This window comes from Humulus lupulus, chromosome 4 (assembly GCF_963169125.1).
Source record: "Humulus lupulus chromosome 4, drHumLupu1.1, whole genome shotgun sequence".
NCBI classification, from domain to species: domain Eukaryota; kingdom Viridiplantae; phylum Streptophyta; class Magnoliopsida; order Rosales; family Cannabaceae; genus Humulus; species Humulus lupulus.
The window spans coordinates 73,537,470-73,560,788 of NC_084796.1; the positions used below are offsets into that span (position 1 = coordinate 73,537,470).

The following is a 23,319-nucleotide window of genomic DNA, read 5'->3' on the forward strand; positions in this document are numbered from 1 at the left end:
TATGGTTAGGTAGTGGATGACAGGGCCCATCCAGGATGTGGAGTAATCTATGGCGTTGATTGTAGGGGCCTGAATGCTATGGGTGGGAAGGTGGTTGATCGGGACAAGCCCCGAGAGCTCTGCTTCAACATCCATGGCCAGCTTTCCCAATGTGTCTACAAACACATTTTGTTCCCTGAGGATTTGGCGGATGGAATATTTTTTGAAGGACTGGAGTAGCTCCCAAGCTCGCGTCACATAAGCGGCCATCCTTTCCCCTTTGTTTGGTATTCCCCCGAGATCTGCCTGACCACCGATTGGGAGTCGTTGTGGACTTCTATACTTGCTGCCCCTACCTCCTGGGCCAGATGTAATCCTGCTAGCATGGCCTCATGTTCGGCCTTGTTGTTCGATGCTTCGAACTGGAAGCGTAGGGCGCTTTCCAACTAATGTCCTTGGGGGGATATTAAGATGATCCTGGCCCTGGCCTCATTTTCATTTGAGGCTTCATCCACGAAGACCTTCCACAGGGGCGCGACGGGGTCGATGGGTTCTTCATCTTCAGTGATCCCGGTACACTCCACGATGAAGTCAACCAGGGCCTGTTCCTTTATTGAAATCTTGGGGGCGTATGCAATGTCGAACTGACTAAGCTCCATGGCCCACTTCAGGAGTCTTCCTGATGACTTGGGCTTCTGTAACACTTGCTGTAGGGGATGGTTCGTCACTACCTTTTATGGCGTGAACCTGAAAATAAGGTCTCAGCTTCCAGGATGCGATCAGTAAGCGAAATGTTAATTTCTCGATTAGTGGGTATCTGGACTCCACGCCCAACAACCTTTTGCTCACGTAATAGACCGGGAGCTGGACCTTTCCCTCTTCCCGCACTAGTGCGGTGATGATGGCGTGTTCGAACACGGCCAAATAAAGGTATTACGGCTCCCCATCTACTTGCTTTGCCAAAATTGGTGCTTGGGCCAAATGTTCCTTCAACTTCTGGAAGACTTCTTCACACTCAGCCGTCCATTCGAACATTTGGATGCACTTGTTCGTGGACTTTGAGACAAAGCGGCTTAAGGCCGCTATTCTTCCTGTCAGGCTCTGAACGTCTTTGTGCTTCCAGGGCGAGGGCATTTCGATCAGTGCTTTGATGTTCTCTGGGTTGGCTTATATTCCTCGCGAGCTTACTATAAAGCCCACGAACTTCTCGGATGCCACGCCAAAGGTGCACTTCTTGGGGTTCAGCTTCATCCCATACCATACTTATGAATGATGGAAAATGCCTCTGCCAGATCATCAGCGTGTCCCCCGGAGGTCTTGTACTTGACCAGCATGTCGTCTATGTAGAACCCCATGTTCCTTCCCAACTGGGCCCGGAACATTCTATTGACTAGCCTCTGATAAGTGGCTCTGGCGTTCTTGAGCCCGATGGGCATGACAATGTAGCAGTACACACCTTTGTCTGTCTGGAAGCTGGTGTGTTCCTGGTTCGCAATGTGCATTGAGATTTGGTTATATCTGGAGTAGGCGTCCATGAAACTCAACATCTCATACTCGGATGTCACATCTACCATCTAATCGATTCAGGGCAGAGGAAAACAATCTTTGGGGCATGCCTTGTTGAGGTCAGTGAAGTCGATGCAAGTTCTCCACGTCCCATTCGGATTTGGCACCAACACCGGATTAGCCAGCCAAACGGGATACAAAGCCTCCCGGATGAAGTTGATCGAGGATAGCTTTTCAACTTCTAGTTTGAGGGCTTCGGCCCTTTATGCCCCTAAAGGTCTCCTTTTCTGCCGGAGTGGAGTTGCATTCTTGTCAATGTTCAAGGTGTGACATATGATGTTGCGGTCAATCCTGGTCATATTCGCATGAGACCAGGTCAGAACATCCTGGTTTTCTTTGACTGAGGCGATAATGGCAATCCAAACTTCTGAGTTCAGGTTCTTCCCGACCTGGATTACTTTGGTCGGGTCACTGTCATTGATGCACACCTCTTCTATCTCTTCCATGGGGTTCTAGTGCCCTGTCCGCTCCTAGTCGCGGATCCAATTCATCTTCGTCCCAGGCCATCCTCTGCATCGGGGGAAGGGGCAGAACTGGATCAACAATCTCCTCGTCAAGAGGCTCTTCGCGGACCACGCAAATTGGTCGGGCAGAGATGTGATGACACTTCCAGGCACTCTACTAGTTTCCCCAGACAGTTCCCACCCCTCCATTGTCGCAAGGGAATTTAACGCAGAGATGGCGGATGGAGGTGATGGCCCCGGAATAGAATAGTGCGGGATAGCAGAAAATAACATTTTAAGCGGTGGAACAGTCCACTACTACGAGCGTGCAAAATTTGAATGAGCCCTGGTTCCCCAACATTACAGACAATTGGATTTTCCCCATCAGGAGTAACGAATCCCCATTGAAACCGTAGATCTGCGTTGGGCATGAGGCCAGATCTACCTCGATCAAGCCAATGGCAGTGAAGGTCGACTTGAACAGCACATTGACGAAGCTTCCGTCGTCTACCAACACCCTGGACACCATTTTGTTGGAGATTTGGGCATTGATGACCAAAGGATCGTGATGTAGGAAGTGGACGTTCCGGGCATCCTCTTCCGTGAATGTGATGGGTAAGTTCATCAACTTAGGGTGTTGTGCTGGAGTATGAACCAAGGCGCATACCTCGTGGTTATGGTCGATTTTCACTGATGTAGCATTTCTGATCATTCCAAGACGGTCCTCCCAGATGCGGCCCTCCCGATATGGTGGCCACGTGGCCATCTATTAGTGGAGGCATGGTTCCGGAAGGATAGGGCATTCTGGGCCCGAGTGTTTGCACAATCGGGGCCCCCTGAGGGGCTTGTGCTCTCGAACCTGTAGTGTATCCTCCCTAGGGAGGTCAGTACGATCCAGGTGCACCTAGGGCCATAGGTTTTCTGGGAGCTGGTGGCAGTCCAGGAACTCCCACTAGTATTCTGATCCATTGGTGGAGATGCCCCAACTTGATCAGATTTTCAATTTTGTTCTTCAGTTGACGACATTCGTTGGTCGTATGACCCACGTCCTTGTGATAGGCACACTGTTTTTTGGTGTCCCTTGAGTTCTTTCCCCCTTTGAACATGGGGGTGGGTTTCCGATAATGGACCGTACTCCCTGTTGCCAGGTATATGTTCTCCCTGGTGTCCACTAGGTTGGTATATTCTGTATATTGGGACTTGTAACCCCTCTTGCCCTTTTTGGAGGGTTCGGATCGGTTCTGTCTTTTGCCCGATCTCTTCGCCTAGGGAGGGGTTTACACTTGCTTCCGTCCCCTCGACCTGAGACGGTTGGGTTCCGCCAGGGGCAGCGCTGTATCCGATCGGTGCTATACCGTACCTGGAGAATGGGGCGGATTGTGCTAGTGCATACCTCGATGAAGTGGGACCATAGACCGTCGGGGTCATGAAGGTCATTCCCTGGGTGCCATTTGAACCTGGCACCGTCGGGGGTGTCAGACAATGGTTTGTGGGATATTGCATCCCATATCCGGGAAATGTCTGGGCACTCGACTAGGAGGCCACCTGCCACCCGAAAGCTTGGATTTGGGTCTCCTCCTAGTTAATAAAGCCTTGTGCCCTCCTTATAAATTCTTCGAGGGTGATCGCCTTCCTGTGCTGCATATCGTCCCAGAGAGGGAACCCGGCTCGGATCCCGGACTCGAGACCCACCAAGAGTTGTCCATCGTCCACCTTGGTTTTTGAGGCCTCCTCCGTGAAGCGCTGAATATAGGCCATGAGGTTCTCCGTGGGGAGTTGCTTGATATTGGCGAGGGCACTGATTTGCATATCCATTCTCATGGTGCCCACAAACTGTTTGCGGAATGCTGACTGTAATCCGGACCAAGACTAGTTTGGTTGAGTCTTTCCCACCACTCCTCTGCTGGTCCATTCAGATTGATTGAGAAGCACAGGCACTTGCCGTTGTCACAAACGTGAGCTACAGTCTTCAGGAAATTGTAGGAGGACAAGTGGTCTCTATAATATGTGTTCCCAGTGTAGGCAGGTAGGTTCAGCATTGTGAACCCTTTTGGTAGCACCACATCCAGGATGTGTTTGGCGCATGGTTCTTTTTCCTCCTCTTCGGAATAAGAACCTCATCCTTCTTGCTTCTGGACCAGGCAGTCCTTGACCTTCTTTAATGCGGCAAACTGTTCCATGAACTGTTTGGCCATTATGTCGTCCAGGGGGTCTCTTTCATTCCTCCTGTCATTGAGGTTATTCCTCAGATCCCCCATCGGGGGCAGATCTTTTCCTTGCGGGCCCGTTCTTTTCGGGCATTGAGGTCGTTGCGCAAATCTATCCGGGAAGTATCGTCTCCCAAACTGATGGTTTCCGGATCGTCTGTGCGCTGGTGTCCTTTGTGATTCTTGTTCGCGGAGGCACTAGGATGGAACTTCTGTTCCCGTCCGATCTGTCTAGGGACATTCCGAGGCTTGGCACCTTGCGAGTGCTTCCCTTGTGGATCGATCAGATGATCTCGTCCTGGGACGAGACACGTCCATTCTTTCCTATGGAGCTGCCTTGGGTTGGCCCTGGTTTTTGGGACGGGATGAGTTTTCCTTTGGGGGTTTGCTTTTCCCACAGGGCCAGCCATCTTGGCTTTCCCTTTTTCTTGAGCCGGGTTTGATGGGCCGTCTCTGGGATGTGGTCCCAAAGGAGGGATCGGGCTCGTGTTCTCAGGTGCGCCGATCCTAACTGATGGGGCTGTCGCTCATGTTCTTGGAGACAGAATGGTCGAAGGATTGGCTGCCAATCCTTGGGCAGCAATGAAGACCTGAAGAGCTAGGAGGGATTCACATCTGGCGGGTGGCCTCCTTTTGTTAAGCTATCCTAGCTTCTTGATCCAGGACTTGTTGTTTTAGATGGACCACCTCTGGATCCTCCTGTTCGGGAATCATCTCTTCTTTAGGGATCACAGAATGCTCAGCCTCACGATCCTGGTATTCCCCTTCATTTTCTTCGTCTTCCTCATAATAACCCTCCTCGTAGTCTGCCCCGTCCTCAAAGTTCTGGGAATCATCAGGTTGAGGCACTTGATATGGTGTATCCTCGAGTTGGTCCTGAGGGAATGGTGGATTGAGCATGGCTCCCCATTGCCTTGCTATTGTTTTTGGGAAGGATCAAATACGGTGTGTCTAGTGTTCACCATTGTTTCAAACGTTCAAGGTCCTTTCAAACTTTCTTCGGCTCTCAATGAAAGCACCAAAATGTTTACTGAGTTTTTCAGAAACTAGAATTATGAAAGATAAGATAGCAGAAAGAAAGGATTTAAAGATAATGACACAAGGGTTTTTTACGTGGTTGGGGCGTTAAAGAGCCTTAGTCCACGAGTCTATTGTATTAGAGCTTAGAGAGCTTTAGCAATGGGGTTTTCTGCAAGTTTGAGCAGAGTAATTGCTTACAAGAGAAAATTTGTCGATCCCCTCTACAGTGCACAATGGTCCTATTTATAGGTAATTGGGTGTAATGGACTTGGGCCGGACTAATCCAGGGCCAATAAAGGTATAATCAGGTTCACTCGCTAATAGAGTCTTAATACAAAGAACTTTAATAATACACTTTAATCAGGGCCCATTGGGCCGACTTGAGCATGGCCACGCAGTACAACTGACAACAGTACACAACTTTAGTTTGGTTCGCGTGGGCTTCTAAGGAGATCCTGGGGACAGGATCCGTCAGAGTAGTGGCAGTACTATTCCCCCCAGTATCAGCGTACATTCTGTATGTAACCTCTTCCGCAGGTTAGTTAGGGAGACCAAAATCCATGTTTCTCGGGAATGTATCAGAGTTAGGGAAGTTCAATCCTGCCAACCCGGGTGCCAGGTCTGGATTCATTTAATAATGTCCCAGTTTGTTTACTAGGACCCCAGTTTGTTTTCAAGATCTCGGGTTTATTTACCGATGTCTCAATCCATTCAGACGGTTGAGCCTCACCCTTATTCGCATCGCTGATGATGCCATGGAATCGGAACCCGGGTCCTGATTCCCTCATTTTGGTGGCGCCCACTAAACAGTCTTGGGCTCAATGACGTTTGGGCCACTAGGCCTCTCGTCCTCCCTATCCATTGAACTTAGGCTGGGCCTTTAATCTCAACGTGAGAGCCCCCATACCCATTATGTCGTGTCACGTGTTTTAGGACAAAACGAGGATAACAAAAGAAAAAAAGAAACAAAAATAGTATTTAAGGACCTAAATGATACGATATGAAAAGATTGAGACCTAACTTATACAAAATCAATTTTCAGGACTTAAGTGTTGCAAAGTCTAAAGAATAAAAATTGAAGATGAAAAAGTGTAAAGTAACTTTCATATTTACATTTTTTTTTGACAAATTACATAATTTAATTATTACTTAAAAAGTCCTTCCAAAAAAAATATTACTTATGAAAGAAAAGTGCATAATATGAATATCAAATGATAAAAAATAAGAAAAAAAAATATATTTTGAAAAGAGATCAAATATAATCAAAGAAAACGCATTCCAAAATAGATTTAAATCTCAATATAAATATAGAGAGAGAAATTGGGCGGCAAGAATCCATAATTAATCAAAATTTGTTTATTTTGGCTTATTATTAAGCATGAAAAAGAATGCATCATCCTCTCTGCCCAATCTCCTTCCCCATCTCCAATCCATTTCGCTTATCCATTCCGCCGCCACCATCGCCCAACTCCGGCAACCACAAGATTTTCCACTCGATAACACATTAAAATCCATCAAGTACGACCAACCAACTATCAAAACGACATCGCTTCCACGCACTGATGAAAGCCCAAGAGAGCTCTTGATTTCTATCATTAAATCATGCTCTTGCAAGACCCTTCTGCTCCAAATCCACGCTCATATAATCCGTACATCTCTCGTTCGAGACCATGCCATTTCCCTCGAGTTCTTGGCTCGCTCTGCTCTCTCGCCATTTCGTGATTTGAACTACTCGCGGCTGGTTTTCTCTGAGATTTCGAGACCCTGTGTTCTTCATTATAATGTTATGATCAGGGCTTTCTCCACGAGTGATTCGCCTGAGGATGGGTTTTATGTGTATAGAGATATGAGAAGGCGAGGCCTTAATGCGGACCCATTGTCGTCGTCGTTTGCCCTCAAGTCTTGTATTAGAGTCTCGTCGATTTCAGGTGGGATTCAGGTACACACGAGGATTTTAAGAGATGGGCATCAATTAGATAGCCTTTTGCTAACAACTTTGATGGACTTATATTCTAGCTCTGGGAGATTCTGTGAAGCGCGTAGAGTGTTCGATGAAATGCCTCACAGAGATACGGTTGCTTGGAATGTGTTGATTTCTTGCTATCTGCGTAATAAACGGACCCGGGATGGTTTGGCTTTGTTTGATGTTATGCGGGGTGAAGAATATGGATGTGATCCGGACGAGGTTACTTGTTTGCTTATGCTCCAAGCCTGCGCCAACTTGAATGCACTGGAGTTCGGTGAACGTGTGCATGCTTACATAGAAGAACATGGTTATGGTGGTACTAATTTGCGGAATTCTCTTATATCAATGTATTCAAAATGTGGATGTTTGGAAAAGGCTTATGAAGTTTTCAAGGGAATCCGTAATAAAAACGTGGTTTCATGGAGTGCCATGATTTCAGGTTTTGCGATAAATGGACATGGCAAAGAAGCTATAGATGCGTTTAAAGAGATGGTGAGGATGCGTGTTCCACCTGATCCTCAGACTTTTACTGGCGTTCTATCAGCTTGTAGTCATTGCGGATTTGTTGATGAAGGAATGATGTTTTTTGATCAAATGAGCAAAGAGTTTGGGATATCACCTAACATCCGTCACTATGGCTGCTTGGTGGATCTATTAGGCCGTGCTGGTCTGCTTGATAAGGCGTATCAGATTATAGTGTCAATGAATATTAAGCCGGATCCGGAAATATGGAGGACCTTACTTGGGGCTTGTAAAATTCATGGCCACGTTAACCTTGGTGAACAAGTTGTTGGCCATCTGATTGAACTCAAGGCTCAAGAAGCTGGAGATTATGTTCTGTTGTTGAATATCTATTCTTCGGCTGGCAAGTGGGACAAGGTAGCAGAAGTGAGGAAGTTTCTCAAGGATAAAGCAATACAAACTACACCAGGATGTAGCACAATTGAAGTGAAAGGAATGTTATATGAATTTGTAGCCAACGATGTTTCGCTTCCACAAAAGAGCAAAATCTATGAGATGTTGGATGAGATCAACAGTCAGCTGAAGATTGCTGGTTATGTAGTTGAGATATCATCTGAATTGCACAATCTGGGAGAAAAGGAAAAACAATGTGCCCTCACTTATCACAGTGAAAAATTAGCCATTGCTTTTGGGGTTCTCTCAACTCCTCCTGGAACAACGATCAGGGTGGCAAAAAATCTACGGACTTGTGTTGATTGCCACAACTTTGCTAAGATTCTCTCAGGCGTTTATAACAGAGAGGTGATTGTCAGAGACCGCACCCGGTTTCACCATTTTCGAGACGGACATTGCTCTTGCAATGACTATTGGTAGGAGCATTCAAAGTTTCAAGAGAACACTGAAAAATGGAGATGCTGTATCCAAATGAATTTGACTAGCTGAATTCAGTTGGTTTGTTCTCTGGATCAATGTCAAGAAGGTGTATGCATATCATAACAGAGAACGGGGTTTCAACTTAGAACCGTGGATGGCTGCTTAGCCATTGACAATTACTGTCTGGTACTTGATAGTATTCTGATGTTGGGTTCCAGATGTGAGGGGTTAATTCCTTAAAGCTGGCTCTAATCTCCCTTCTGATCTAAATTTTAGGAGTGTTGATTAGTTTAACTATACCCATCAAAGAATTCTTCTACAATCAAGGTCACTGATTGGTTATTGGGTCCTACAATTTTGGTGATTTGTTTGGTTGACTCCAGCCTTTGATAACAGTTCATGTTTGATGTAAAATAGAATATTGATTTGTTTAAAGAGAAAAATTTGACCATCGGCCGAAGCTGAGTGTATGAAGGAATATAAGAAAGGCAGTTATATCACCAAAGGCAAATCTATTATTTGGATGATTAAGCAGTACCAAAATCTTAATAGAAACTACAAGTTAGAATGTGACGCATGACAACAGCTTATTAGATTTACATGTATCCGAAGTTATTTTTAGGATTCTATATTGAATAAGTATGAGATGAGACTGGAAACTATTTTGACTCTCTTCTCTTATAGACTGGTCTTTTTTGTAGTAAACTCTACACAAGTGGTTGTAATAGTTATCATCAGAATTTTTAATGAAATTGTTGTTGTCTAATAAGTTGCATATCTTATGAAAGCAATTGCAGTATGCTTCCAGTGCAGATTGAAATTACCTGTGGGGCCTATCGTCTACATTTTTTATTCCATCTTTTCTTCTATGTATGCCAAAATTTAACATTGATGAGTGCTTTGGTGTGATCTTTAACGAATTTAATGATGTTGTTTTGATGTGATTTCTTACAAATGTTAATAATGAGCTTATCTTGCTGCTATAAAAAACAATTTTCAGTAAAAGGAAAGTATTTAAAACAAATTCTGGCACATTAGATTTTGATAACTTATTGAGTTTCTCTGGTTTTGGCAAGTAAACTTCCAAATGAAATGCAGTACACAATAAAAGTGCATTCAGGCAGTGCAATCTAATTTGCAACCAGAAGGTGACACAGAATTTGGATCTCCAAGCATAAATTATGCACCAGAAATGTTATTCCAAAATGCCAATTGTGACATTTTCCACCAAAGATACAATCTCAAGATCTGATACACCGAAGCACGTCCACTAGGTCTGACCAAAGTTCTTTGAGATATCTCGTCCAAAAACAGAAATTCTTTGAAATAGAATAGGGAATATGAGAACTTAATTCTACAAAATTGAAAGTACTGTTGCAACGTTTAAACCGCACAACTATTATTTAAACTGTTCTCTCGAAAAGATGGGTCACCATAAGAGTTTCCGATACTAGAAATTTATGCAGCGACAGCTTGCTTCTGAGCAAATGCAAAGCCCTTCTCAATGCTGGCCTTCAACTCTTGCTTAAGAGCTTCCAAAGCCTTTTGTTCATACTCTGTCAACCCTTGGAGGTCTGATGGTATTAAAGCTTCAACACCATCTCTTCCAAGCTTGATTCTTGATGCAAAGAATGGAAGCTCAGTCAGATCTGATTGCACATAGGCGCATTCATACACATCCCCATCTCCATCCAGTGCTCGAAGAGATGACTCAACGAATCTAGCTGCTGCATATGCCATTGACAAAGTAGCAGACCCTGCACCTGCCTTAGCCTCTACAACTTCTGTTCCAGCGTTTTGAATTCTAACAGTTAGCTCTTGAATTTCTTCATCGGTGAAGCTTACTGATGGTTTAGCCTTTGATAGCAGTGGCAGAATAGTGATACCAGCATGTCCCCCAACAACCGGGACATCAACATCAATCAATTTCAGGTTCTTCTTCTGAGCAACAAATGTATTTGCTCTCACAACATCCAGGGTGGAGACACCAAAAAGCTTTTTGGGATCATACACACCCTTCTGTTTCAGAATTTCTGCAGCAATTGGCACGGTGGAGTTGACTGGATTACTGATAACGTGGATAAAAGCATCAGGGCAGTTGTCAGCAACAGCCTCAATCAGGGTCTTTACTATACCAGCGTTGATGTTAAAGAGGTCATCACGAGTCATACCGGGCTTTCTTGGAACTCCAGCAGGTATGACAACAACATTTACGCCTTTCAAACAATTGGCTAACTCAGCATTTCCAGTGAAATCTGTAACTTGAGAGGGAGTGTTGCAGTGACTAAGATCAGCAGCAACTCCTTTGACATTTGCTATATCATAAAGGTGCAGGGAGGAAACCAAAGGGGACATCTTAACGAGAAGAGACAATGGCTGACCAATCCCCCCAGCAGCCCCAAGAATAGCTACTTTATAAGAAGCTTGAGGCTGCAAGTGATAAGGAGACTTCTGGCATGTCTTTAGAGGTTTTAGAGCAAAAGAGACTCGAAGAGCTGCACTGCTTTCCCTTCCTAGGAATGATGACTCTGAATCACACCTCACGGATCCAGCTGCCTTGAGACCAGTAAAGCTCGTAAGTGAGTTTTTCACGTTGACCCTCAAAGCACAAGGCTTCGAATTTGAAAGTGAGCTCATTTTGGAGCCATGGGAAGCAGTTGCGCCAAATGACAAGGTCGCTGCTGCTGATGTTGCTGCCATCTTAGATTCTGTAATACAAGAACTATATTACAACAGATAAAACGAGGGTTTATCTTATCTATCATCTTGAACACCCCTAAATTATGGAGTATAATTATACATCTAGAATACTCATAAAGGCAACTTAAAACTTCTCCCTGCGATTGCGAAATATGTATACATACATATATTTATTGCCATCACTAAGCTAATAATAACTATTTTAATCTATACATATATGTGTATATTTTTTTACATAAATATATATAAATCAAAAACCAAAACTCAAACACTCAATCACCATAATAATCATTTTTTTATATTATACACAAAATAAATCACTACCTTTCATTGAAAACATCAGTTTTATACGACATTTCAGATTCATCTCATTATGTCTTATATTACATTTCAATTTTTATTTTATTAATTTGAAAATCGAAAACGTAACAGTAAACTGCAATGACGATTCGAATTCCAAAGTTTTTAGGCATAATAAAGAATTTGAAGATAAATTACAGGACAACAAAATTCCTTCTTCAAATAAAAAATCGCAGAGTTAAAGCTCCATGAAACCAGACAAAATATCCAAAAAGCTAAAAGAAACTGAAACAGAATATGTCCTAATAAACATCTACCAGATCCAAAACCATAAACAATCACAATTTCATCCCACAGATCCACAAATTTCATCCAATTCAACATTTACTCAATAATAATAATAATAATAAGCATCATGAGAAATGAAAGGGCGAAAACGAACCTTGAAGGATCTAGCTGAGGCAGCAACCGAACACGGAAAAATCTAGACTTTAGAGGGAGAAAACGAGAGAAGAGAGCTGGAGCTGGAGAGGAAGAGCGAGAGCTGAGGAGTTTGCGTTTGGTATGCGGTTTGGGCTTGGGGAGTAAGTATTATAAGTATCTGGTTTTGAGGTTAAGTCGTGTTTGGGGTTGAGTATTTTATGTGGGAAAATCCGCCAGTACGCATGGGATAAATCTACGCAACTTCGTACACAGCCTTACTCCTACTACGCTTGAGTCTGTCTAAGCCACCGCCGCAAATGTAAACAACAGGTGGGAAGAACGAGAATCTACCGAATCTTGTTTCCATATTCCCCATCCAATCCTGGCCGTTTCTTCTTTCTTCTTTTCAACGGCTCTGATTATCCCACCCACCAACCTACCCTCCTGCTCTTTACTTTTTTTTTAGTTGCAAAACTATATTATATTTGTTTCTTCAATTTTTATGAACAGTCCATAGCTTTCGAATTTCCTAATTTTCTTTTTAAAGAAAAGTCCATTTGCATGGGTGATGTAATGATTAATGTCTATTTATATTGAATAAAATTTACATTTTTTTTAATTTAAAGATCATGAAAACCAAACCTTATGACATCGTGTCAATTTTATTAAATATCCAATAATATCAAAACAATTGATTATGGCTTATTTTCCCTAGACTCACATCACATCTCATGTCATGTAATATCATCTAAATATAATTGGTGAGATGTAATAAGAAATTTTTGTTTAATTTATTTAATAGAAAATTTAGTTTTTACTTTTGGCTACCAATTTAGTAGTATTCCTCTGTCATACTTTTTTTTTTTTTTTTAATCTGAACTCTTGACATTTTAAATATTGCCTCTATTGATAATTCATGAATTACAAATAGGATGACTATGGGTGATGTAGGATTAGGAATATAGTATAATTAAAAGTGCACCCTTATTTTCAACTTGTTTGCTCTCACTAATAATTGAATTAATTTTGTATTTATTCATTTTAAATATAGTATATATGATATATTCATGCATCCATATAAAATAATTTTAAAAATACCACAACAGAACGTAAATTTTTTTTGCCTAAAGAGCACTCACAGCAGCAAATGTAAATCACTCAATTCTCTAAAATATGAAGAAAATGTGATAAAAATATGCTCTAGCAGCTCTTTCATTTTGGGTAGCTTTTACAGAATGATATCGTAGACGCTCTATTCTCTGTCAAAGTTGGTGCCAATCTTTCTCGCTTGCTTGGCGCCATAGAAGAGACGATCTCTGTTGGTAGGAAGGACAAGGTCATATTTCTCTCTCATTTTCTCGTGTATTTATATATATATATAAAAGATTTTTTAATGTTGCTAATCATAGATAGATACTAACAATTCTGATGATGTGGCAACATAGGTAAATATTTTTTTTCTACATTAATTTCGTATTTAGTGTTTTTTGTCATAATTAATGTTGTTTCCAACCAATAAGAGACACTACCTATATTTAGAAATTGACATGCATTTGTAAAATGAAATGTTTGCAATATTATATTTTCATAATAAATACACGTTTTTCATTTAGTAACTCTTCTAAAAATTTGAAAAAATCAAAATTTATTTTTAGAAATATTAATTAAAAACTATAAATATGAACCATTAATCTTAATCCAATGATTAATATTAAAGTAACCATTAAGAGTATACCTATAAATAAATATATATATATATATTCAAAATTGTGAAAGTTATGTATATGTGTGTATGTATATATGTATATGTATATGGGTAGGTGGAATTTTCTGATTTTGGGATCTATCCAAATTATGGGTAGGAATAAGAGGAAAATCTTCGCTCATAACTTATTTCTTCATTCTCTGAATTAGCCGCAACTCGTTTTTTTCATTGAAGCTTCAACGTTCCTTGTTCCCTTAGTCGCCTCTCTTCTCCACGAACGCAAGAATTTTTGAAGCAGATGAGTTCTGTGTTTTAATTTCTAGACATTGATTATCTATTTTACCTCTATCTAAATCTATATAATGTTGTGAGAAAGGATTGATAGTATGTGTTTACCCAAAAATGGCTCATGATGACGTGGCAAGAATTTCTTACACATGGTTGGCACGTGGCAGTTCTGAAGTGAAGGGACACTGTTCGCCTATCGACCAGATGATTATTGCTTCATCAGATCTTACGTTTAGATGCGACCAGTCTGGTCGCATGCTTTTGCTTACTTCCTTTAAGATGCACAATCTTGTAATGACTACATTGAATATATTTTCTTTTTATTGCCTTGATATGCTGATATTAAGGATAATTAAAGCCCATCAGCCTATGTAACCTCCTTGAGCCTATATATAAGAATGAGAATGCTCAAGGAAGGGACTTTTGACTCTTAGATTTTTAATCTTTGTATTCAAAGAGAAAAATATAGTGTAATTATCCACGAAAGGTTGTATTACTCCTAAGGCTTGTGAAGCTCAAGAACCCTAGTTCTTTGATCACAGTATTAGGATCCAATATCAATAAGAACACTAAGTAGACGTAGGTTATTACCACGCAGTTGGGACTGAAAACCTATAAATCACTTGTGTCACTTTCTTCCCATTTGATTCTCTACCTGATTTCCTTTTTGTTCTTTGTCATTATTTTGACTCCGTGTCATTGGCCAAATAAAGGGTCAATATTTGGTGCTTTCATTGAGAGCTTAATCAAAAAGATTTAAGAAGATCAAATGGCAAAGACATCCAAGAGAGCTGGACAGGCTACTGGCGCTGCACCATCTCAACCTCCTCCTCCAAATGTGGCTGAAAATGAACCACACTTGGATTTTGAAGAGGAGGAAATGGATTCCGAGACGCTGAGGGCAACATTGGGGGTATTGCAGGATGAGTTGGCCAATCTGAGGGCCAATCAAGATAATGCAATAGAGACCTTGGCGCTGCAGCAAAGAGAGATTGAACGTCAGCGTTAGGAGCTGAATGAGCGGTAGGCAGAAATGGATCGTCGGCAGATGCCACGGTCGCTCTTGAAGCAGCCATTCAGTTGGCCCAAGGGCAAGCTGCGCTAGCCTCTTAATCGGATCAGCCACCAAGTGCACCACCGCAACGGGCCCCTAATCCAAGTCCTCCGCTCCAGCCAGCAAGCCCTCAAAGGTCGGAGCAGCCACCTGTTGCTCAGGATGATGTCTCGATTCGGGATCCTGAGCAACAATCACCCTCTCAAGCTGGTCGTGGAAATCCCCAGCGCCAGAGGCAGAATAGGGCCGGTCAGCCTCCCCGCAACCCTAGGCGCCCAGGGAACGATGAGCCAAATCCACCGAGCAGGGGGCAGCGCCCTTCTGCAAACAGAAGGCACAACGAGTCAGGCTTTGCGGTCAGGGGCCCCCCACAGCATAATAATGCACGGGGACCCACCGACCAATGCAGGCCACCCTTTGACGCTCGAGAGATACCAACCAGAGGAGGAAACAGCGTGACCAGCCGGTCGCACCATAGTTGGCCGCAGTTTAGGGATGGCCATGACTACAATGAGGCTGATTCTGGCAGGGGGAATGCTAGTCGAAGGCATGAGGAAAGAGGTGGAGATGGAAACCCCCCACCGAGAGAAAATAGGCATGAGAACCATAACGTTGGGGGGCATCCCCGACAGCATAACGTCTTCGATCGACTAGGTGGCAGCGAGCAAAGGCACAGAGACGATTACTTGAGGGATGTACTCAACAACAGACACGAGAGGCACGATGAGTACGCTCCTCTGGCACCAGTCTCCCGAGCGATCCCAGCCGCAGTTCAGGCTCAAATTAATGCTCTGAACTAAGCGATACAGCAACTGGTTGGGAGCCGGACATCCTACATAGAGTATGACCAGAGGAGAGGCACTCCATTTGTGCAGAGGATTGTTGTGGCAGAGACCCCCAACAAGTTCAAAATGCCAGTACTACCGAACTTTGATGGGTACGGGGACCCCGTATCTCATGTGAACAAGTTTGAGATACAAATGGATATTCAAAAGGTGTCGGACGATGCCCGCTGCAGGATCTTCCCCACCACCCTATCTGACACTGCCCAAGAGTGGTTCTTTAAGTTTCCTCCTGCTAGTATAGTATCCTGGGAAATGTTCGTGAAGGAATTTTACGGAAAATTCTACGCAGGTCACGTACACCCCACAGAGGCCAACCAGCTGGTCGAGATACGCCAAAAGGAGGGAGAGCCCTTAAAGGAATATGTCCAGCATTTCATGCGAGCAGCAGCTGGAGCCAAAACAGTGGGCGACGAGGGAAAGATGATGGCCCTAACTGCAGGGGTTAGTTGCCATTCTCCCCTCTGGAACAGCCTGAGAAAGAATGGAGTAAGGAGTACCCAGGAGTTCCTAGATCGAGTTGATCGATACATCAAGTTCGAATATGCGATCGCCAACGAGGGGAAGTCGCCAACGAAAGACAAGGGACCAAAGGAAGATCCCGCCAAAGCCACCAACGGGTCGGATAAACCCAATGGCAATGGCAAAGCCAACGGGAACGGAAATGGCAAAAATGGTGGAAAAAGGGCACGCAATGAGACGTCAACATCTTAAAATAAAACGCCCCAAAGGCAATAGATATGAGTCGAGATTCACCAACTATACGACCCTTGTCGAGAGTAGAGTAGAGGTCTACCAGGCGACCAACTCTAATGTCCCATATAAGCGACTCGCGCCTATAAGGAAAGATATCTCCAAGAGAGATACAACAAAATTCTGTCATTTTCACAACGACTACGGACATGACACCAATGAGTGTAACCAGTTGAAGGACGAGATTGAGTTCCTGATCAGGCAAGGACACCTAAGGAGATACGTATGAGCCGCATGAGGGTCTCAGCGAGAGGCTCAAGGTGGCAACGAGCCGGCGCCTGCACGCCAATGCTTGCCACCTTTACAGCCAGCTCTTGTGGCAGGTATGTTACTCACCATTTGTGGCGGCCCACATATTGTACGAGATAGTGGGAAAGCAAGGGAGCGATATGCTCGGACCTTACACCATGACCAGGACATCGAGATGATGAGTGTAGAGGATCGAGCACCAAAGAAAGCTCGAACAGAGGAGGAGTTGATAACCTTCTCTGACGACGATGCTCAGCACGTCCAATTCCCACACTCCAATCTGCTGGTCGTTGACGTCCAAATCTCCAACATGATGGTTAAGAGGGTGTTGGTGGACACAGGAAGCTCAGTCAACATCTTGTATAAGTCTTCACTAGAAAGGATGAAGTTGTCCGTCAAGGACCTGGAGCCGTGCAACCAAACCATATATGGTTTTTCTGGCAAAGGACTTGCCCCGACAAGGTTGATTAGGCTCCCAGTTACAGCAGGAACTGCGCCTGCAAATAGGACATTACTCATTACTTTCGTAGTAGTTGATTGTCCTTCAGCGTATAATGCTGTAATTGGGAGGCCTATTCTGGTCGACCTACGAGCTGTCACCTCATTCTGGCACCTTGCAATGAAGTTCCCAACTGACGCGGGAATAGGATACGTGTTGGGAAACCAGCGAGAAGCGAGGGAGTGCTACAACGCCTCGATATCTAAGGCGAAGAAAGGCAGATCGAGGGAAACTTCCAGAAAGGAGTTGCAAACGGCCAGTGATGTACAAGCCCAATCAGGTGATTGTGTCACCAAATAGGGTGTTGCCCAAAGTGAGGATAGAGATTTGGATCCTTGCTTTGGGGATTTTGATGAAGAGATAGGACCCATCGAGGACCTTGAAGAGGTCCAACTCGATGAAGCAGATCCGACCAGGGTTGTGAAAGTCGGTAAAAACTTAGAGACAACAACGAAATAAGAACTGGTGGAATTTTTAAAGAAAAATCAGGAAGTCTTCGCCTGGTCGCATAAAGATATGGTCAGAATAGACCCTGCGGTCATTAGCCATGTCCTGAACGTAGACAAGAGTTTTCCACCAGTACAACAGAAAAGGAGGCTCCTCGACAAAGACAAATCAAAAGCTCTAAAGGAAGAAGTCGAGAAGCTAAAGGAGAACAGATTCATCAGGGTAGCGTTTTATCCATCATGGGTCTCTAATCTTGTACTAGTTCCCAAGCCGAATGGCAAGTGGAGAACGTGCATGGATTTCACAGACCTTAATAAAGCTTGCCCTAAATATTGTTTCCCACTCCCTAGAATCGACCAGCTGGTCGATGCCACTGCAGGGCACAAGATCCTCTCATTCATGGATGCCTACTCCGGGTACAATCAGATTAGTGCATCCACCTAACAAGGATCACACTTGCTTTCGGACCGATACATGTCTTTACTATTACAAAGTAATGCCCTTCAGTTTGAAAAATGCTGGTGCGACTTACCAGCGACTGGTTAATCACATGTTCAAGGAGCTGATCGGTACAAACATGGAGGTATATGATGATGACATGCTGGTTAAGTCGAAAAGGGTAGAAGGACATATAGGGGACTTGCAAGAGTGCTTCAATGTATTGAATAAATATAAGATGAAGTTGAATCCCCTCAAGTGTTCCTTTAGAGTTGGATCAGGGATATTCTTGGGATTTATAGTAAACTCGCGAGGAATTGAGGCCAATCCCAAGAAGATCAAAGCCCTGGTTGATATGAAATCGCCGACAAAAATCACGGATGTTCAAAGCTTGACCGGAAGACTTGCTGCTCTCAGTAGATTTATTTCCAAATCAATGGACAAATGCATCCCATTCTTTAATCTACTCAGAGACAACAAGAAGTTCGAATGGACGGGAGAGTGCGAGCAGGTTTTTCAAGCTTTAAAGACTCACATGTTGTAGCCACCGATTCTATCGAAGCCGGTTGATAAAGAAACCTTGTTCATCTACTTGGCGATCACGGAATATTCTACTAGTGCTGTTTTAGTAAGAGAGGAAGAGGGCGTTCAGAAGGCCATCTATTATGTAAGCAAAAGGCTAATAGGAGCGGAACTGCGTTATCCTCCTATTTAAAAATTATCCTATTGCTTGATCTTAGCATCCAGAAAGTTGCGGCCATACTTCCAAGCTCACCCAATCACAGTTTTGACTGACCGACCTTTATGGCAAATTCTGCAGAAGCCAGAAGTCGCGGGGCGATTATTGAAATGGGCGGTCGAACTTGAGCAGTTTAATATCTCTTACTTGACATGAGCAGCGATAAAAGGACAAGCTCTGGCCAATTTCATCGCAGAACTCACTGGGCTTCCAGACAACGATCAGCCAGAAAGCCTGAAGAGCCTGAACCTCAAAGCCAAACTCCCTCATGGAAGTTGTTCACGGATGACTCTTCTAACGAGCATCACGTTGGAGCTGGAGTGATTTTGATAACGCCTGAAGGGCATCGATTTCACTGCGCGATTAGATTCGACTTCGTGGCGTCCAACAATGAAGCCGAGTATGAAGCGCTGCTCACAGGATTACGGTTAGCCAGAGGCATGCACATAAAGTCACTTGAAGTCTACAGTGACTCTCAGCTGGTGGTTAATCAGATCATTGGAGAATATCAAGCTCGAGGTCTAAAGATGGTCGCTTACTTGAATAAAGCAAAGGGTCTATTGGAACAATTTGATAAGTACACTCTCCAGCAAGTGCCTTGCGACCAGAATTCAAACGCTGATGCTTTGACCAAACTAGCGAGTGCGAAAGATGCCGACACCCTGAATGTAGTACTTGTTGAACGGTTGTCCGCAGCAAGCATCCAACCAGAAGAGACCTCTTTGGTGATTCAGGCGGCGGATACATGGATGGCACCTTACATAGAGTACCTGACGAAGGGTCTGTTGCCAACGGACAGAAACAAAGCCAGGACCCTTCAACGGCAGGCTGCTAGGAATATCCTGGTCGATGGAATCTTGTACCGAAGGATATACTCAATGCCATTACTCAGGTGTGTTTCAAAAGAAAAGGCCAAAGAATTGATGAGGGAGGTCCACGAAGGCTTTTGTGGGGACCATGCTGGGAGGCAGAGTTTATCAAAAAAGATCCTAAGGAAAGGATACTTTTGGCCAACAATGAATGAAGACTCGATGGAATTTGTGCGAAGATGCGACAAGTGCCAGAGATTCACCAAAATTCCACTAGCAGCCCTTAATGAACTAAAACAGATGCAAAGTCCGTGGCCATTCGCAGTCTGGGGTATAGACCTAATCGAATCTTTGATCACAGGGAAGGGCGGCGTCAAGTACGCCGTAGTGGCCGTTGATTACTTCACAAAATGGGCTGAAGCTGAGCCACTTGCAACCATAACGACCAAGAAAGTGCTGGATTTCGTGGTCAAGAGCATCGTGTGTCGCTATGGATTGCCAAGAAAAATTGTCTCAGACAACGGCACACAGTTTGATAGTGATCTGTTAACGGACTTTTGCGAGTGGCATGGCATTATCAAGAGCTTTTCTTTAGTGGCTCACCCTCAGGCAAACGGACAGGTTGAGGCAGTCAATAAAACGCTAAAGGATACTCTGAAGAAAAGGCTTGAGGAAGCGAAGGGGGCATGGCCAGAGCAATTCCCTGAAGTCCTCTGGTCGTACAGAACGTCCCATCGCACGACAACAGGCCATACTCCATTTTCCTTGGCTTATGGATATGAGGCTATGTTGCCTGTCGAGTTAGATTCACCATCACATTGAAGAATGACGTACGATCAAGGCTCTGACAGCCAGTTGTTGATGGAATTGTTGAATTTGGTCGACAAAAAGCATGAGCAAGCCCAACTTCGAGTAGCAGCTTACCAGCAAAAGGTCGCCCGGTATTTCAATTCTAAAGTACGTGAAAGGAAATTCAATGTAGGAGATCTAGTACTTAGAAGGGTTTTTCTCAACACCCGCGATCAGGCTGCTGGAGTACTCGGACCTAACTGGGAATGACCATACCAAATCGAAGAAGCCCTCCATCCAGGCACTTACAAGCTTGCTCGCTTAATTGGAGATCTCATTCCTCGTTATTGGAATGGAGAACACCTGCGCAAGTACTATCAATAAACAATTCTTCTTAAAGAATTGGCTTGTATTAATTCTACTTTTTATAAGTTAAGAAAAAGGGTTGGTCATTTTATGTGGTTGATCGCTTATAAGTGTAAGATCATTTTATTGATCACTCGTACAAACACAATTTGTCCATCTATTACGAGAAATAAAAGGGACTATGCACAGCCAGTCAATCTTTCCAACTATTGTATTTATTACAAGTATTTGCTCATTACGTGTGTTATTTTGCTATATTATCGTTTTAAAAATGTTTTAAAAATATTTGCTACGAATAGAAATGTTCGAACAAGTCCTAGTCAAGGCAAGTGACCGAGGACCTAAAGCTCCTCAATCACTTAGGCGGCATATAAGGTATCTAGTAAGCAAAGCATATCAAAAGATATGTAAACACACGAGCAAAATAAGTGAAAGCATGCTAGGGTACTTAGAGTATTTTTCAAAATTTTCTTATTTTGTTAAATAAAACCAAAGTGCTATGCTAAGTTCGGTCATGCGAACATGTGTTATAATAAAATGCAAGTATTATAATATCAAAAAAGGAATCCCTTTACACTGCGAGCAGTTACTGCTCGGATGTAATTGTTTGTTAAAAGAAAAAAAAATTGCCCATGCAGCAATAAAAAAAAAAAAATTGTCTTTGCATCACAACCCGTAGGTTGTGTATCCAAAAGATAAAGAAAGAAAAATAAAAATACTACGAGGCAGGAGGGTCTTGAGGAGTGTCTTCGTCGACGGTGGTTCCAGCTTCATTTTCCACGCCGTCAATCCCCGTTGCTAAGGAGATTTCTGGGGAGGTAGGAATTTTGGCTCTTTCTTCTTCCTCCAGACGAATAGTGCACCGGTCTATTTGAGTTCGCCTCAGACGCTCGGAAAGATAATTGAAGTTGGCCCCACGATTATGCTTCCAGAACTCGTAGAAGCAAAGGTGGGTGGCTTCCCTATACTTCTCCAAGTTGCTGGCATTGGTCTCCTCAAGCTCCTTGCCGCGCCCCTCCAATTCCTCGGTTTCCTTTCTGCTCGCGATCAAATCAACCTCAAGTTGTTTGGACTCTTGGCAGTTAAGTCTAGCACACTCCCTAAACTTTTCTTTATGTTCATTGGCTTTGTCCAGGGCAGTCTTAAACTGCTGAAGCTCTTCGACCAACTTAGAATTTTGCTCGAGCAGTTCATTGTTCTTTCCGAGCAGTTCTGTGTTTTTCTCGAGCAATTCAACATTTTCCCCCTCGAGCGCCTTCATATCCTCAGTGTGCTTGGAATCAGAGTCTCTGGTCTGGGTGACCAAAGCTCCCGTGCGGCGCGAACCAGAAGTTATAGTCAGCAATCCCTACGATCAGATAAAGATATAAGATGACGGCAGAAAATGACGTTAAAATAACTCAACGATAGGAAGCAACTTACACTGGCTATCTTGTTCAGCCCTCAATTTATTATCTGATCGGCCTCCATGGACTTGGTGCCAACAATGGCCTCTCAGTTGCGTTTGTGTTTTGAGAGTTTGTATATTCTCTCTCTGGCCGAGCCAACCACGGTGCTGGTCAGGGCATCTTTAGGTTGATCGTGAGGTACCTGGTCAGTTGGCGCTGGAGGGGTAGAAGTCTGGTCGGCTGGTGCAGGGGGAGACTGCTAGTCAAGTGGTGCCGGAGGGGGCGTCGTTTCTTTTGAGGGAGTATCAGCTGGAAGATCCTCAATCCGAGACTTCTTGGTTGAAGGGGCCTTGCTGCTTTCTCTGCGATGTTGGTTGCTCTTTTTTTTCCTTCTCGAGGGAGCAGCAGGTGTAGTGTAATGATCAAACATATCTCCAGACGACATATCTGCAAGTAAGGAAGCATTGCGAGCAGTTAGATGATATGTATAGATGGAGTTAAAAATGAAAGCAAGGAAATTATAAGTAAAGTACTTGTGCTATAACTATTGGTCGCTACATTACTTACTGAACTACTGCTACACTCACTCACTGCCTGGAAGAAATCTGAACTTTAAATTTGGAGTGTACTTAAAGTTGTCGTCCCCGTCAAATAAATGACAGGGAATGGGCAAACTGTCTAAAAGTGAGAAGACAGTATCGTTCTCGTCTGAAAATTCTTCGACGGGTGCAGGGGGTTCGGATACTTTCTTTTTTCCCTTTCCCATTGGGGTAGGGGGAGCATCTGTTCCCGGGGTGCTAGAGGGTTCTCTGATTGTCACTCTAGTTGTCCTCCTCCTTGGGGGTTGCGACATGTCTGGGTGCTGCTCAGGAACTCCTTCACTAGTGGCACTCCCCGCCGTTGACTCCCTCACGTCCTGGTGAGGTGCCAGAAGCCCGACCAGCCTTAAGTGACCAGATGTTTGACGATTTTTTCCACGCCAGTCATGCTGGCCAGTGACGCTGCTCGAATCTC

The 23,319-nt window shown here is 43.8% G+C and overlaps 2 protein-coding genes across 2 annotated transcripts; one reads left to right on the plus strand and one right to left on the minus strand.

Annotated features, from left to right (window-relative positions):
• Window positions 1-6,363: 6,363 nt before the first annotated feature.
• On the plus strand, window positions 6,364-9,291 carry LOC133830558 (pentatricopeptide repeat-containing protein At3g47530). The gene has a single exon (XM_062260543.1). The coding sequence runs from the start codon at window positions 6,594-6,596 to the stop codon at window positions 8,514-8,516; it is 1,923 nt and encodes a 640-aa protein (XP_062116527.1). The 5' UTR covers window positions 6,364-6,593; the 3' UTR covers window positions 8,517-9,291.
• Window positions 9,292-9,675: 384 nt separating this feature from the next.
• On the minus strand, window positions 9,676-12,267 carry LOC133830559 (malate dehydrogenase, chloroplastic). Its single transcript, XM_062260544.1, has 2 exons — window positions 11,959-12,267; window positions 9,676-11,224 (listed from the first exon to the last, which is right to left on the minus strand). Exon 2 carries the CDS (start codon window positions 11,214-11,216, stop codon window positions 9,975-9,977), a length of 1,242 nt encoding a protein of 413 aa, XP_062116528.1. The 5' UTR covers window positions 11,217-11,224; window positions 11,959-12,267; the 3' UTR covers window positions 9,676-9,974.
• Window positions 12,268-23,319: the final 11,052 nt, after the last annotated feature.